General features: G+C 50.2%; 1 protein-coding gene across 4 annotated transcripts in view; it reads left to right on the top strand.

The window, feature by feature from the left end:
- Positions 1–642: 642 nt before the first annotated feature.
- The window catches only part of TSC22D3 (TSC22 domain family member 3), a 62,543-nt gene continuing 46,261 nt past the window's right edge, over positions 643–16,924 (top strand). The window contains exons 1-2 of one of the 4 annotated variants that reach the window (XM_055338771.1): positions 643–780; positions 2,394–2,819. In XM_055338771.1, the coding sequence (XP_055194746.1) occupies positions 2,500–2,819 (320 nt within the window). In that variant the 5' untranslated portion in view covers positions 643–780; positions 2,394–2,499. Of the gene's footprint in view, positions 781–1,065; positions 1,202–1,362; positions 1,382–1,992; positions 2,149–2,393; positions 2,820–16,924 lie in introns of those variants that run through there. The other 3 variants (XM_055338770.1, XM_055338774.1, XM_055338769.1) reach the window with 3 other exon arrangements.

Below are 16,924 nucleotides of genomic sequence, written 5' to 3'. Positions count from 1 at the left end.
TTGCAGGGGCCCCATTTAAGACCCACAGGGCCCTGGGAACAGGAGTTATATTTGGCTGCCCTTTGCTCCTCATCACAGAGCTGCTGCTGGTGGCACCCAGAGGGAACTTCAAATGTACGGAAGTCCAATCAGCAGGGACTCACTAGAAAAAGGGTGGCTCTGGCCCTGACTGGTGTCCAGGTGTACAGACCAATCATGGGGGGGGGTAGGGCTTTGTGGGTAAAGGACAAGGCTCGGTTTTCCTCCTGCTCTGGGAACCAATGCAGTGTGGATTCCACTAGGAGGCATCTCTGTGGTCTCCCAAACACAACTCCCGGATAGAGGCAGGGAACGTTCCAGGTCCCAGACACAAGATGGCAGTATACACTGCTCTATGGCGAGGGCCACGGGCTCGTGGGAGGAAAAAAAAAAAAGGCAAGCCGGAGGGGGGTGGGGAGTGCCAATTGAAACTGTGAAAATTGAACATCCCGAATATTTTGAATCATTTTTCCCCCCAGGAACCTATAACCATCGAATCCTGCACATTCCGTAATGGTTTGAGCCTCCCATTCCCGAGCCACCCGGTGAAAGCCTACCAGTTGCGCACCCGGCGAGTCCTCGCATTTCACAAAGCCGGGGTAGGACCAGAGGAACCAGCCTGCTTTGCTCTCGGCGGGTCTGACCTTTCACCTTTCCTCAGCCCCAGAACCACCCTCTCCGGGGAGCCAAAGCACCCCGCGCCGCCCGCAGTTTCACGCCATCCCCCGTGTATGAGAGTTCCCTCACCACAGCTCTGAAAGGGTGAGGGCAGACACCGACGAAAGTGGCAGGCGGGGACCGGGATAAGGGAGGAAGCAAGCTTGGGAAAGTAGAGGACGATAAACGACGTGAGGGGTAAAGGGATAGACTCGACGAGAGAGCGTGAGGGGGGGTGTGTGGGGTGTGGAGGCCAGGGGCAGCGCGAAGGGTAAAAATAGAATGTAGTAGAATGCAAGGAAGGGGAAAAGAAAACGAGGGAAAAGGAGAAGGGATGGGGGAGAAGGCGGGGGAAACGAGGAAATGAAGAGGAGAAAAATAAATAAGGGAAGATCGGGGGGCAAGAAAGAAATGGAAGAGGGGCGGAAACGGGTCACAAAAGAAATACGTTAAAGAAGGAAAATGAAAGAAAGGGAAAAGAGTGGAGAAGTGCCGAGAGAGACAGAGACACACACACCGAGAGACGGTAGGGCAAATGGAAAAGCGAGCCCAGGGAGGGAGAAGGGGCAAGGCAGCGGCAAGCCGGCCGGGGAGCTGGCATTCCCGGAAGCCAGGGCAGAGATCGTCTCCGATGGGGTTCAGGGAAGAGAGGCGAGAGCGAGTGGGGGGGAGAGGGCGAGATCAGTGAGAAGGGGACAGAACCGAGGCGAGTTTGAGCGTGCTTCCGTGAGTTTTGTTGAAGGCATTCCCCGGGCGCTGCTAGAGCGTGCCCGGCACTCTCGGACTCCCTGCGGGGGGCAACCGTTCTCTCCGCATACCGCCCCCCACCCCCAGCCGAAACCGGCTTGTAGACGGGCCGCGGTTTGAGGCAGCCACGAGACGGGCTCACGCGGGCAGCGTCTCTCCTGCAGGGGACCCGTCCTCCGTGGGACGCGCAACATCTGCCCTCCCGCGGAGCTTGGAGAGCAGGGCGCGGTAGCTTCCCCCCGGCCCGCCGCGGGTAGATTTCTGACGGCGAATGCACCCGGAGCGGCCAGAGAGCCCAAGCGGAGGCTCGTGGCGCGCGGACGGGAGGGGGAGAGCCGGGTCCGGCTCCCGGGAGCGCGGGCGAGGAGGGTGCGAGCGGCGGTGCGGGTGCGAGGGCTCGAGGGTTCTGAGGGGGAGGGGCGGCGGTGGGGGTGGGGGCAGGACCCAACCCGCAGCGGGAGCCGGCGGCCGCCTGGGGAGCTGCGGGGGAGCGGCCCCCTGGGGTAATTTACATGCTGTCACAGCCCGGTGCTGACTCCTGGGCGTGCAGCTAGCTCCCTCGCTCAATCGCTCTCGGCTCCTGCCACCGCGCAGCCGGCAAAGCCCAGGGGAGCCCGAGAGCGGGAGAGCTAGCGAGCCGGAGAGGGAGGGAGCAAAGGAGTGAGGGAGCGAGGGCGCGCCCCGGCTCTCCCTCTGCCCTGCTGCCCGCTCTTCCCGCTGCCACAGGTCCGCGGAGCCCCACTGACACTTGGGAAACTTGGAACTGCGCTAGAGCCGCGTGTGGCACCTACGGGCCGGGGGTGGAGGGGTGGGCAGCCCCAGCCTCTAGAGGAGGAGGAGGAAGTGAGCCCGAAGGATCCGCTCAGAGCTGTTTGTCCAGCTGTTTCTATTCGCACCCAGAGCAGCCCAGCCAGGAGGGGCCAAGCCGAGGGTGGCTGGCTTTAGGCACTAATTTTCAACTATTCTCACAGCTTGTGTTTTCCAGACACCCTGGAGTCCCCTCAGGTCAGCCCGGCAGGAGCGCACCTGCCAGCCGACCCTGACCTGGAGGGCCAAAGGGCCCCTGAGCCAGAGAAGATGGATCAGCCCAAGACCGACTGCCGCTCACCTGTTGGCCTCGACTGCTGTAACTGCTGCCTGGACCTGGCCCACAAGAGCGGGCTCCAGCGCGAGAGCAGCGGAGAGAACAACAACCCAGGCAGCCCTACCGTGAGCAACTTTCGGCAGCTGCAGGAAAAGCTCGTCTTCGAGAACCTCAACACCGACAAGCTCAACAGCATAATGCGGCAGGATTCGCTAGAGCCGGTGCTGCGGGACCCCTGCTACCTGATCAATGAGGGCATCTGCAATCGCAACATCGACCAGACCATGCTCTCAATCCTGCTCTTCTTCCACAGGTGGGTGCCTGGGCAGATGGGTGGGCACGCCTTCCCAGCTGGCGCCGTCTTCTGCCGGACCCTCACCTCTGACCGGAGGGGCGACCGGGATGTTCACCGGGTGGAGGTAGGGGGTGGGCATTGAGGAGGCGGGGCTTCTGGCTGCCGCTGCGACCTGACTCAGACCCTTAGGCTACCTGGAGTCTGATGGGGCTGAGGATGGTCCGGCAGGTGGCAGCCCTATTTTGAAGGGTCCCCGTGGAGACTTGCCTAGGGGAGTGCTGGAGGGAGGTGGACAGAGCCCTAGATCAGTTTGGCGGTAGCCGGCGACGCCCCCTCGTCAAATACCCACGTTTCCACCGCCGTTTTGGAGATTCTGCCGCGGGATGCTCCCAGGATCCGTCCCACCCTTCTCAGAAGCTCATTTCTAAAATGCAAACTCGGGTTGAAATTGCAAGGGCTTTTAAATTACCGAGTGGCCCCGACTGACATCGATGGCAAGCAAACTGTCAAGACAAATTAAGCTGCTGTTGGTGTGGGGGAGGGTGAAGAATAAGAAAAATTAGGCATCTGTGAGACTTTTTTGCGACTCTGGATGGGGATACACCCCCACCTCCGTGGATCGCAGCCTTCAATTTCCAGTGATGACTAAAGGCAGCCCCAGAGGGAGCATCCTAACACAGGTGGGTAATTGAACACATGTCCGCGCAGGCCTGTGTTGAAGTGCAGGTCAGACTTTTTTAGAAATCCTGCTGAAGAGAAAGGAAGGGAGGTGGAGAGGAGAACCAATGGGAAGACACAGGGTGGCTGCTGTCCTCCAGTCTGAGACACTCTGGTAAGAGCCAGTCCTGGTAGCAGAGAGACAACTGAGGCAGTTTTGAGGCAGCGGAAGCAGGAAACCCAGCCCTGGGCTTGGTGTTCTTAGAACCATCACCACAGGACACTGGATGGAGTATGGGGGATGTGCATGTGTCTATGCCCTTGTGTGTAAGCACACGTATATAGGGGTGGATCTTATTCTCGCTCAACAACAAAGGTTATGTAAGAGAAGGAGAACCCCGCTGTGGGAGACCAGGGTTGTGGTACAAGATACGGCTCTACCTCAGTGTGTGAACCTGAGCAAGTTCCCTGATCTCTCTGGTCTCTTGAGGTTCCTTGTAGTTTTGAGAGTCCAGATCTTGGGCAGGTGGTGTGTTGAGCCAAGGTAATGAGAAATTTTGAGCACCCACAGAATATTGAATCATTGAGTGGCTTTTCGGTGGAGCACACGTAAGAAATTTTCAAAGCAATCCTATTGGCAGGAACTACCCTCCCTTGGTGCTAAGACCAGGTTTGCCTCCTCAGCTGCAAGCAGTGCTGCAGACTTGGTTAGTATTGTCAAAACGAGTTGTATTTCTCAGGCATTTTCCAGGCCATCAGAGCCCTTTCTTTTATTGTTTCACATGAGGCATCAATTGTCTGCAAGAAACCAGGCCATACGGAACAGGTTTCGAGGGAATCTTCCTTTCTGGTGAAAGATTACTGCAAGTGTATTCACACCACAGGCGCCCCACAGACCTGCCCAGTTAAAGCTCTAACAGGCTCTTAATAATCCTCCGCTGCTCCATAGGAGAGTGGTGGTGGGGGAGGGAAACACCAGGAAAGAGCACCTGTAGGTTTTGGACTCTTTCAACTGGGAGAAAAGCTGCCCCCAAAATTGGCCTTACTAAAGTATAAGAGGGGATGTTTCCTGGGCCCTGGCTCCTAGGTTCAGAGCCTAGGAGGGTCAGACCTAGATGAGTGAGGTGTAAGGCTGAGAGCCTGAGATCAGTGTTGCCTTGTGCCATGCCTTGGGATGCTTTCTGGTTGTCTGGGTTTCTGAAATGGAAAAACCTCCTTTGTCGCATACTCCATGGACTCCTGTCTGTTGACGCTTGGTTCTTGGGAAAGCCTGGAAATGCTATGGGTTGGGCTTGGAGGTGCTGAGGGAGCCGGGAAAATGGTTGAGGAGGTGTACCTGTGTACCATGCCTCCTGGAAGGAGAGCAACTCAGTGTCCCAAACAGCTGAGCATCAAACCTGCAAGCCCTCAGATTTCCGTGAGGCTGGAGAGTGACAGGGTCCTGTGGTCACAGCCCTAGAATTCTAGCAGGATGAAGCATTGTCTCATTTGCCTTGACCTTTCCTGGGCTCTTAGAGGTTGGAGATTCTGAATGTGGTTTAGGTTTTGCCCAGAATGACATGCTACTTAGCAAAGTAAGAGACAATTAATGCTGGTCATGGGATTTCTCCAGTATCTGAGCTGGACAGCCTTCTCCAAAGTGAAAATTTCTTCTTCCTTACTTCATTTATTCCCTGGGCATCTGTCTTCAAAACTCAGCCATCATTTTTTTTTTACTTCTGTTCCATTTAATTATTGGACCTTTCAAATTCCTGCCTGGACGTCTTTTCCTTTAGTTTGGCTACTTTCAAGGCTGCCTCTCCTTCTACAGCCCACTCCCCAGCTTCCAGGGCTCCTATATCCTGGGGAGGAAGGGCGGGGCACACTACTCACTTTTACCTGGTTTGTCTGCTTTGATTGGCCCCTGATTCCTGGCTTACCTCTTGGAATCCTTGGAACACAAGAGTGTAAGCGATTTGAGGGTAGGCCCTGTGTTACACTCACTTGGTTTTCCCTGGGCTTCTTGTTTTACAGCCAGTCCTCAATAACTGTTTTTTATTATTATTAAACCGGATGACTGTTTAATTATTGGTGTGGTCCTCTATAAAGATTTTACAACTTTAACCTAATCTTGGAAAATCCTTATTAATATTTAAGTGTGATTTCTGTTGTTTGAACCACATGCATTTTACTCAGTCCGGTAGAAGTCCTGATGGACAGTGTTGTGTATATACCTATGAATCGGTGGTAATGGGCAAGCAGCTTGTTGGTATGTAAAGGTGCCTCTAAAATACTGGGTGAGGGGAAGATACCATCCCTTCAATCTTGTGTTAGGCAGCTAATAGCAATTATAGATTAATAGCTAACATGTATTGAACTTTTACAGTATGTACTAGCATTCTATCTGCATAACCTCACTTGATACACCAACCCAATGAAATGGGTAATGTTGTTACCCTTCTTTATTTTATAATAAAGGAAATTGAGGCTTGGGAAAATTAAGTAATTTGCCTGATGCCTCACAACAAAGGGTAAAGCCAAAACTCCACCCAAAATCAGACACTAAAGAATTGTCTGCGAAGAAAGAGTTGTTAAACAGAGGTAAATATTAGCCAAGAAACTAATCAAATGGTTAAAATGTCCTTACTAGGTAGGGTGACCAACCCTCCAGCCTGAGGAAACAAGACTTTCAATGCTCAAACCAGGACAGTCCCAGGGAAACTGGGATGGTTGGTCACCCTTTCATTTTATTTTATTTTTTTTAAAGATTTTATTTATTCATGAGAGACATAGAGAGAGAGGCCGAGGCATGGGCAGAGGGAGAAGCAGGCTCCTGGCAGGGAGCCCAATGCAGACCTTGATTCCAGGACCCCAGGATCACAACCTGAGCCAAAGGCAGATGCTCAGCTGCTGAGCCACCCAGGTGCCCCCAGTTGGTCACCCTTTTATTAAAGGAACTCTGCCTTATCATTTGAATATGCTTCTAAAATTGGAAAACTTAGGAGGCAGATAGATAGAATATACTGGGCTAACAGCTAAAACTTCCCATTTAAATGTGGCTTCTGAGGGGCACCTAGCTGGCTCTGCTGGTACAACATGTGACTCCTGATCTCAGGATTGTGAATTCAAGCCCCACACTTGGTGTGGAGCCTACTTAAAAAAACAAAAACAAAAACAAAAACAAAAAAACAACTGTTGGGAGGCTCAGGTGGCTCAGCGGTTTAGCGCCGCCTTCAGCCCAGGGTTTGATCTGGGGACCCGGGATCGAGTTCCGCGTCGGGCTCCCTGCATGGAGCCTGCTTCTCCCTCTGCCTGTGTCTCTGCCTCTTTCTCTCTCTGTGTCTCTCATGAATGAATAAATAAAATCTTTAAAAAAAACTGTAAAAAAGTAAAATAAAATATGGGGTGCCTGGATGACTCAGTCGGTTAAGCATTCGACTCTTGTTTTCAGCTCAGGTCATAATCCCAGGGTCCTGAGATCAAGCCCCATTTCGGGCTCTGTGCTGGGGCCTGGAGTCTGCTTGAGATTCTCTCTGTCTCTGTCCCTCCACCCCTCCTCCTGTTCATGATCTCTCTCTCAAATAAATAAGTAAATATTTTTAAAAATTAAAATAAATGTAGCCTATGGAAAAAATCTTGCAAATTTGACATTGAGGGGCCTTAATTCTCTGATCAGTGAGGTGTGGCAAGCTGGAAGGGAAGCTTTTGCCACATTCTGTTATCGTCACAAATGTTGTAACCTCAAATTTATTTCTAAGGTTTTATCCAAAGCTTCTCAGTCAACTCTGTTCTGTCTTTGGCCCCCAAGCACACCTGTCCATTGTAGCCTGAGACCCTCTGAATCTGATTTTGCTTCTAGCTCTAAAAGTCCTAGTTGTCTATCTTTCAGTTCCTAGCTGGCAACAACTGGTTCCCACACTTAGATGCTCAGAAAATAATAATAGCCAAAGACGTTGAATTGCTTTGCATGTGCTAATGACTTTAACTCTCCCTATTAAGTTGATATATAGCAGAAAGGGGGAAAGATAGAGATTCACAGATCAGGTTTCTTTTTTTTATTTTTTTTATTTTTATTTTTTTTTCAGATCAGGTTTCCAAGAAAAATTCACATATAAATTATTTGTGCTTCTCTAAGTGAGTCGTAGCACAAATGATTTCATAAGTGTATGTTGTTGGATTTGACCTCTGAGGGTGGAGCTGCTTACGTGGTATGATTTGAGGGGCAAAACAACTCCTGACTCCTACCTGCCTGCTCTAGTGTCTAAATTCCTAGTCCAAGATTCAGTTGTGGCCATATACCACCTAAAACCCCTCCTCCATGGTCCCAGTGGTATGCAGACTACACCCTGAGAAACCTCGAATTCAAGATTGTAACCCTTTGTCAACTACCTTGCCATTTGATTTTAGGGATGGAGGGTTTTTGTTTTTGTTTTTGTTTTGTTTTGTTTTTACTGTAGTGAGGTTTTGGGTTTCCCTGTGGTTAAGCCTGTCATTCTTTGCCTTTGTGGCGTTTTTTGCTTTTGGTATCAAGCTTCGAAAGACCTTCCCTGGCTGAAAGTAATTTAAAAGAACTATTTCCTGAGTACCTGGTAGTGGTCTGACAAAGAAGGGGCACTCTTGGATTAAGGCCCACACCCGGGGATCCCTGGGTGGCTCAGCGGTTTGGTGCCTGCCTTTGGCCCAGGGTACAATCCTGGAGTCCCGGGATAGAGTCCCATGTCGGGCTCCCTGCATGGAGCCTGCTTCTTCTGCCTCTCTCTCTCTCTCTCTCTCTCTCTCTCTCTCTCTCTCTCTCTCTCTCTATCATGAATAAATAATAAATAAAATTTTAAAAAAAAGGCCCACACCCTGTTAAACACACAAATGCATCTGCAAACTTAACATTCATGGTTTGGGTGCCTCATGAGAATCTTCAACATGTAAGAAAATTCTCTTTTTCTTGAGGCACAGGTGTGAATTCTATGTGATAAGAGGCTTTTGCTGATGTATGTATATGATATAGTGTGTGTATATATATGTGTTTTATGTGTGTATATTAGGTACATTAGTAATATATACATATATAGCAGTAAAATAGATATAACATAAAATTTGCCATTTTAACCACTTTAAAGTAGACAATTCGGTGGTGTTGGATACATTCATGACCTGGTGCAACCATTATCACCATCCATTTCCAGAACTCTGTCATCACCCCAACAGCAACTCTGTACCTGTTAAACACTAACTCCCCACTCTTACTTCCCCCCAGCCCCTCTTAAACTCTATTCTTAACTTTCTGTCTCTATGAATGTGCCGGCTTTAGGTATTTTATATAAGTGGAATCATACACTATGTGGTGTTTGGGTCTGGCTTCTTTACTTAGCTTAATGTTTCCAAGGTTCACCCATGTTGTGGCATGTGACAGCACTTCATTCCTTCTTAATGACTGAATAATATTCCATTGTATGGATAAACTGCATTTTTGTTTAACCATTCATCCATCCACGCACACTTGGGTTGCCTCCACCTGTTGGCTATGGTGAAAAATGCTTCTGTGAATGCTAGCATTCAGGTATTTTTTTTTTGAGGCCCTGTCTCTCTGGGGAGAACACCCCCTCCCTGAGTCAGCTGCTAGGGCTAGTGGTTACAATGAAAAGAAAGCTAAAAAGTTTAATGAAGTGGTGGAAATAGAAGTTTTGTAGGGGAAATGGTGGGCTTTCGGGATGCTTATGAATTGGAGGACTGGAAGAAGTTTTAGGGCAAACAGCATTCATGTCCTTTCATGAATGGACAGGGACTACCATACCTTTTAAAAGTCACAGGTGACATCATTACTGATCATTGACTACCTTGTGTGAATTTATTGATCAGACCTTCTTTCAGGGAGGCCACTTACTGGGAATAGGGTTCTATGGAAATGACGCATGGGAAAGCCAATTTTGGAAAAGAGAGATAAAGAGACAAGGCTGGTGTCCACGGAAGACCTGCTGTAGCATGGAGCTCTAAGCAGTATGAGAGCTGGAGAAGTGTAGCTGGGAGGTTTGTGTTCTTAAAGAAAACTGGTAGGGGGACACCTGGGTGGCTCAGCTGGTTAAGCATCCGTCTTCAGCTCAGATCATGATCTCAGGGTCCTGGGATTGAGCCTCAAGTGGGGCTCCCTGCTCAGTGGGGAGTCTACTTCTCCCTCTGCCCCTTCCCCCCTGCTTGTGCTCTCTCTCTCTCAAATAAGTAAATAAACAAGATCTTAAAAAAAAAGAAATAAAATGTTAAGAACAGAGCATGAATTTCACCCACTGCTCCAGTTTGCCAGGAACTGGACCCTTGTGAGCCCACAGCACAGAAAATAACTCTTTCCAGGGTGACCTTAATTTCCCTTCCTGCCTGAAGAGAAGGTTAACACTCATGTTTGTATTTGCACTTCCAGATAAACTAACACATTCTCAATTCTAGGTAGAGTGTTGGCTTCTTTCCAGGACAGGTCTTGAAGGCTAGGAAGTCTGGGTAAAAGGAGATAAATGTGTCTGGCCAAGGCTGCCAGGGTCTTCTGTCCTCTGAGTGATAGAGCCCAGAAGAGCGTGTGCCCCCATCTTGTGAGCTGGTTGAGGGGAGTGAGGCCAGCCCTGTCTGCACCTGGTGGTGGCCGTTGTGCTATGTTTGCTCATCGCGATGCTGCTCTTACCTGAACTTTCTCCTCTTATGTAAGGCATCCCTCAAGATAACTACAAAGCCATAATCTGCCACGGCTGGCTGGGTTTACATAATAAATTGGTTGGTGTCATGCAATAGCCTCTCGAGCCCTGGAGAAGCCAACGTGCTGCGTAGGACTGAAGCTTGGGCCCATTTAGTAGAGCACTCTGTGTGCTTGGTGCACTCAAGGGAAGGCATTCCATGACCACAGGGGTCAAAAAGACAAAATTTCCCTTTTAGATGAAGACGGCAATAATGGCTCAGGACATGTTGTGCTGTCCTGGTGCCTGCAATAATGGGACAAGGGTTAGGACCTCACTGTAAGACCACAGCTTTGGAAGAGCAGGCCCTCCAAAGAACCCTGTGGGCTGATGGAAGCCCCATGGAGTCCAGAAGGCTAGATCCTAGGCTCAAAGCAGGTTTCATGAGAAATCATGGCAGGGGCTTAGGGAGGCCACTGGCTGCTGTGCCAGTTTCATCTCGGCTAAGGAGTTGGACTGGGAATAAGATAGAGGCCTTTGAAAGTAGAAAGCAAGCTTTTTCCAAATGCTAATCCAGGCAGGAAGGAACCTTATCAGTGGGCAAAGCAAATTCACCTGTACCTTCCAGCTGGAAAGCCCTGCTGCAAAGCAGCTATTGCCTTTTTGGAAACAGTATAAGAGGGATGAGATCCCAGCCGGCATGGGAGACCTACTGGGAAGCTTCCCATGGTACACATAGTAGACCAAGGAGAAACAAGAGATAGAAGCAGGCTTGGTCAGTGATGCCCCAAGGCACACCATCAGCCTTCCTCTCCTGTGAGCCACTTTCCTCCAATAGGCCCAGCCTAAAATCGAGGCCCTGCCTGTGGACAGAGCCCCACAGGGATCTTCCCCATCCTTCCTTGAAGGAATTTATTCATGAAATAGTCTTGGGTATTCAATCCACTTCCTCTTGTCCTCTCTTCAGGGGAGGTGGAGAGCAGCTGCTCACAGCTTAGCGGTCTGGCCATGATTCCCATCAGAGCTGTTTAGGCCATTGGTTGGCTAGGCCTGCCATCCCTGAGGAAGAAGGGGATGAGAAGAAGGGAAGTGGTTCCAGTGGCTCCTTCCTGGCTTACCAGCCAAGCAGCACCACCACCACCACCCTCTCTCACCTTGCTTAGCCTTACTTCCAGGACTAGGCTGGGCCTTGGCCAGCCTGAGGGCCCTGACTCATATCTCACATAGTGCCTTATGTAACAGGGCCAGGGTACCAAGGCATCAAGCTTCTGCTTGCTCAATGGCAGGCTTCCCTGGGGCCAGGCATTCAGAAGCCTGTTGGGTAGGGGTCTACAGAGTTCATCATGTTTCCAAAGGAAAAGCCTACTCCTCTCCCTCTAGTGTCTGGCAAGCAGTCTGCTCAGAAGCAAGTACCAGGTTGCAAAGGTGATTCCCCACCACCACCACCACCCCACCGCCACCGGGCCCCCACACTCAGCAGCAGATGTAAGCAGGCAGGTGAGCTGCTATGGGCTTAGCGTAGTTTGGGGCATTTGGTGGGGGCAGGGAGGGTGACTTCTTTTAGCACCTGACCCTACACCACTAAAGAGACAGCCTCTAGTGTGCCTAGAGGGGCCCCAGGACCAGTCTCAGAAGTCCCTCTTCCCTTTGTATCTGCTTGTTGGTTCAGGGACTGCTCTGGGAGCCCACACAGAAGGGTTTACGACAAGCCAGAAGAGCCCTTTAAAAGAACACCAATTCCCAGCCCATTCTCCATGAAGCCTCCCAAGTCCCCAGGCTGGTCTGAATTCACAATATCTCTTAGCTCTCTCACTGGCCTATTGAGAGAATTATACTACCAACTTGGTGCATCTGAGCCCCCAGCACAGTAATGCTGGATTCTCTGACATGTTTGTGTCTCTCATAAGCTCATTTGACTATCTACAACACAGAACAGGCCAATCAATGAGGTATTCCCTTGCCGCCAAGTTTGTGCCTAAACTAAGAGTTCCACTTCTTCTCTTCCCTCATCTTTGCCTGAGCCCATCACACTGTGCTGCCTGGGCGAGTGGCTCCTAGGCTGGGGGTAGTTGGGGACATTCTTCCTCTTTTTCTCTAACCAAAGAGCAGTGGAAACAAAGTAAAAAGAAAAGTGTGGAAATAACCAGCGGACATGGGTGGGTCCTAAGCTCAGATTCAGGAATCCCCAGACAAGCTCAAGACCATCATCTCGGGGCACAGGAGATATGGGCCCCTGAAGTCCCCCAGATCACAGCCAGGAGCCAGAGGAGTTGGTGCAGAATTTCCCTTTCTTGAGACCCCTCCCAGGCTGTGAACCCCTTGTTTCTCCTTATCCCCCCACCCTTCCCATTCAGAGTCTGTTGCTGTAAAAAAAAAAAAACAGAAAAAGAAAGAAAGAAAGACAAAGAAAGAACCCTGCTCTGTTTGACAGCAACATACTCTGCTTGCCCAGGTACCCGAAGACATGAATGATGGCAGCACCTCATTCGGCCTTGTACCAAGTGACCAAGCATTTCAGGCAATCAATTCATCATTTATTGACTGAGATCCCACTGTTGATCGAGCACTCACTGTGGATTTCTTGAGCACCTACTCTGTTTAGCACTGAAGAAGGCAGGCAAGGTGGCAGAGGCTAGGATGGGGCCTGGAGAACTAAGAGTGTAGCTGGGGGAGTGGAGTAGCTGTACCCGAGGCCAGTGGGGATCAAAGCAGTTCCACTAGAGCAACTGCAGACCGAACAGGGACTCCTGCCCCTTGAGGGAAAGGCCTGAGGCTTGCCGCACCCTGGGTCCACAGGTCTGGAGCTTAGGTGGTACCAAAGCCCAACTAGGAAGGGAGAATCTCTCTGGCTGCAGCTTCCAGCAGGGCCTTAAGAGTGGGTTGGCTTTGGCATGTGGGAAGCAGCTGCAGGGCACTCTGGTTGGGACAGGGGAGGGAATTCTTTCCAGTGGAGCAGGGATCAAAGGTAGGAAGGGGCTGGCCTGGAGTGGGGACAGCAGCCAAGAACACTTTCTCTTCTTTCTAAACTGAAATGCAGAGTCACCAAGTTTCAGGGGCTAGAGGAAGGCCCACTCTGGCCCTCCTCTCATGGCTCCTCTTTGACTCTGGCTGAGCTGGCCCCTGGTCCCCTCTCCTCAAGGACCTGGGCTCACCCTGGGTAGGTGCAGGGGCCTGGGAGCAAGAAGGCACCTCTCTTTTCTGCCTGGAGAGTGCTCATTGGGACCAGGTGAGTTGAGCTTCAGAGTGCAGTCGAAGGTGGGCACCAGGAGAGCCTGAGGGGTATGGCTTCATACCTCAGCACCCCTTGCCTTGATCTACCCCAGACCCTTCTGAGGTAGGTGACAGAACCAGAGACTAGTCACGGTGTGGCCAAGAGAATATATACACTATCTGCCCCAGTGTCTTTGAACAGATGTTGCTGGCAGCCCCACAGGAGGCCATTTTAGCTCTGTTTGCACCTGGATCAAATAAATCCTTCTTTCCCATATGTCCTACCAGGGAAGACTCCGGAACAAGGCAAAGGAAGGAGGACAACATCAAGCTGATAGGAAAGGCAGGTGAGGGAGCTACGGTAGTGAAAGGAGGCAGCCTCAGGTCGCCTATGGAAGGGAGGGGTGCTGCTTAGGGTCAGCACTCTTGCTTTCTGGGACCATCTCCTCCAGCTAAGATGCCAGGTGCTCACACACTCCTAGCCTTTCCCACCAGTGCTCTGGAGAATTCACATTTAAATTCATCAACAGACTCAGTCAAGAAAAAATATTTCTTGCACACCTTCCCCTGTGCCAGGCTCAGTGTTAGGCACTGGGAAACTCACAAGAGACATGGGTCACAGCCATCACGGAATAATCAGATGAGTGGGAGAGAGAGACATTAACCAAATTGTCACACTAATGAACGCACAATTACAAACGGAGTAAGTGCCAACAGGGAAAAAGGAACAAGGCTCTATCAGGGAGCTGTTTTTTTTTTTAAGATTTTATTTATTTATTGAGAGACACACAGAGAGAGGCAGAGACATAGGCAGAGGGAGAGGCTTTGGCCCAGCGCGGGGGAGCCCAGCGCAGGACTCGATCCCAGAACCCTGGGATCACGACCTGAGCCAAAGGCAGACACTCAACCACTGAACCACCTAGGTGCCCTGTCAGAGAGCTTAATGAGGAATGATCAGACAAGGCTACCTGAAGCAGGGATACTTGAGCTAAAGAAATGAATCTCTAATACTGAAATCATCAGCCCTGATCTAATTCTAATCAGCAGACCCAGGCCAAAGGAGACATTTTTAGGCAGAGGACTTTTAGTAAGGAGCTAAAGGAGCTAAGGAGCCCCTAAAATTGTACAATTAGGTAGCGCCTTACACTCTTGGAAATATCTCTAGGCTGTGAGTGGCTGTCAGGTCCAAAAGAGGAAGACTAACAACATTCTGACAAGAGGAAGAGATGAGTTTGAAGCCCATGGGGCAACTAGTACTTAATGTCATCCTTTGCTAAAAATAGCCCATGACAGTATGGAAATGTGTAAAGGCTGGTCCTGGGGACCGGTGATAAAGTGGGTATAGCCTGTGGGGAGGAAAATTTGGTTTTGTAAATTATTTACTGTAAAGAAAAAAAGGAAAGGGGGAGGGTCGTCTGGATTTTCTTTTCACTTTGCAGGGCTCCTTCTGAGTTATGAATGCTTCTCATTGTACAGAGGCAGTGGGACACAGAGCTCCAGGCTGCACTCCTTTCAGGAGCCCGAGGTGTAAATTTTCTGGGCTGCAAATGTCAGATATTCATCCAGGCTGAAAAACAACCTGAATGCAGAAGGGGAGGGAGGCTATACTGTGCAAAGGGGCAAAGAGGTTGATCGAGGGGCTCCAGGGAGCTTTCATTTGAGAGACGTGGGTCCCATCATAATGGCAAGGTGCGTGACAGCTGAGAGCTCACTGTGATCTAAGGGAGTTGGGAGGGGTCCAGATAAGGCCGACAAGACTTATTTAGCCAACAGGAGGTAAACCTTGGACTTCCGGGGGCTTGTGGGGCTGGGCTAAAGGAACAAAGATGATGGCTCTAAGAGAGTTTGAGGATGGAGTGGATGGAGGCTGGTGAAGAGAGAGAAGAGAGGTTGAACTTCAAATATAAGACAAGTCACAACTCAGGGATGGTAACTAGCTGCTTCCAAACCACACCAGGAACAGGCCTCTCTTGTAGCGTGAAGAACTGAGATTAGATAATTGGAAGAACTTCCTGACGAGCTAAATGAGGGTACCACGGGCTGCCCTACTGATGTGTAAATGTGGGGAAGGTAGTGACAGTAATAATAAAGAACTGGATAGGGGGGCCGGTTATAAGGAAGGGGACAGAGGGAGACAGACAGGCAAAGAAGGCAGACGCAGGTGCTCCTAAGTTAGAACAAAGTGCGTGTGTGGTATGTGGAAGTGTTTCTCACGAGAATACTTTCATAACAAAAATGCCTGTGAGGGGATCCCTGGGTGGCGCAGCGGTTTGGCGCCTGCCTTTGGCCCAGGGCGCGATCCTGGAGACCCGGGATCGAATCCCACATCGGGCTCCTGGTGCATGGAGCCTGCTTCTCCCTCTGCCTATGTCTCTGCGTCTCTCTCTCTCTCTCTCTCTCTCTCTCTGTGACTATCACAAATAAATAAAAATTAAAAAAAAAAGATTTTTAAAAAAATGCCTGTGAGATGTCCGTTGGATATCAGTCATTAAAGCTAGCACACACTCTCCTGGGCCTGGAATGTCTGAGGGGAATGGACTGGAACTGTTAGGGTACCTCCCCAAGTCCTCTGGCCTTCTCAGATTAGCCTCAGTGGGGCACCCATCTTCCACTGGCTGACAATTTGGGGGAGCACTCCTGTGCTGGAGGCCCACCCCACCTACTTGTGGAGGAAGAGGATTCCTCCATCCACACACACAAGGAAGACTAGACACGAGGGATGCAGCGGCAGTCAACAAGCCAGGCAGGATCCCAGTGGCAGGAAACTTACAGTCTAGTGGCAGAGACAGACATTAAATAATAATTAGACAAATAACTGTATCATTGCAATTAATCAGAATGAAGGAAAGGTGCAGAAAGCCATGAGAACACAAGCTAAGGTGGTTCTCCCTAGGATTAGGAGATCTGCAAAAAAGTCACCTTGTTAAGACCATGGGCACTGCATGTACCCCTTTGTGAGTGATTCTTGTCCCAAATCAGTAGCGAGGAAAGGCAGAATGACCTCAAGTCACTAAGATGTGGATCGTGAAGTTCCTCTGGCTCATTGAGGCCTTCATGTAGAAGCAAACCCTCAAAGACACTTTCTCGTTGCTGAGATCAAGTAGCCTTGATTTAGATAGAGTGATTCTCCAAGGGCCTTAATAGGCTATCATCTGAAAATCAGGATCAGGAAGACTTTGAAGAGCTCACTTGCCAGATGAACAGGATGAAGGGCAGTGAAGAGAATAAAGAACTAATGCACTGAAAATCATACTTGATATTGGCCCCTAGAAATACCAGGTCCCCAAAACGCTGTCTTTACTCTCCTATTCAAACGCGGGAGACTTTGCTAGTATATTCTAATATTCATTGCAAGGTGTGCCCAGGGCCGTCGAGTCCCAGGAAACCAAGATTCTAGAGAAGCAGGGTCCTCCTCTGCTTTTCCATGTTCCTCTACCAGAGGAGTGGGAGGTGCTGGCCCTGGTAGGCAGCTGAGATGGGCTTCCTTCTTTCTCCACCCACGAAAGACCCTGGAGGGGCCACCAAGAGGCAGAAAAAGACATTAGCCCCCGTGTGTGCTCATAAAGCACGAGGGCTTCACATCTGATAAACTACCACTGACAGACTCTGTGACCTTGACAAGTGACT

This window comes from Nyctereutes procyonoides, unplaced genomic scaffold (assembly GCF_905146905.1).
Source record: "Nyctereutes procyonoides isolate TBG_1078 unplaced genomic scaffold, NYPRO_anot_genome, whole genome shotgun sequence".
NCBI lineage: Eukaryota > Metazoa > Chordata > Mammalia > Carnivora > Canidae > Nyctereutes > Nyctereutes procyonoides.
Note: the sequence above shows the minus strand (reverse complement) of the source record. Positions and strands in the feature narration are given on the sequence as shown.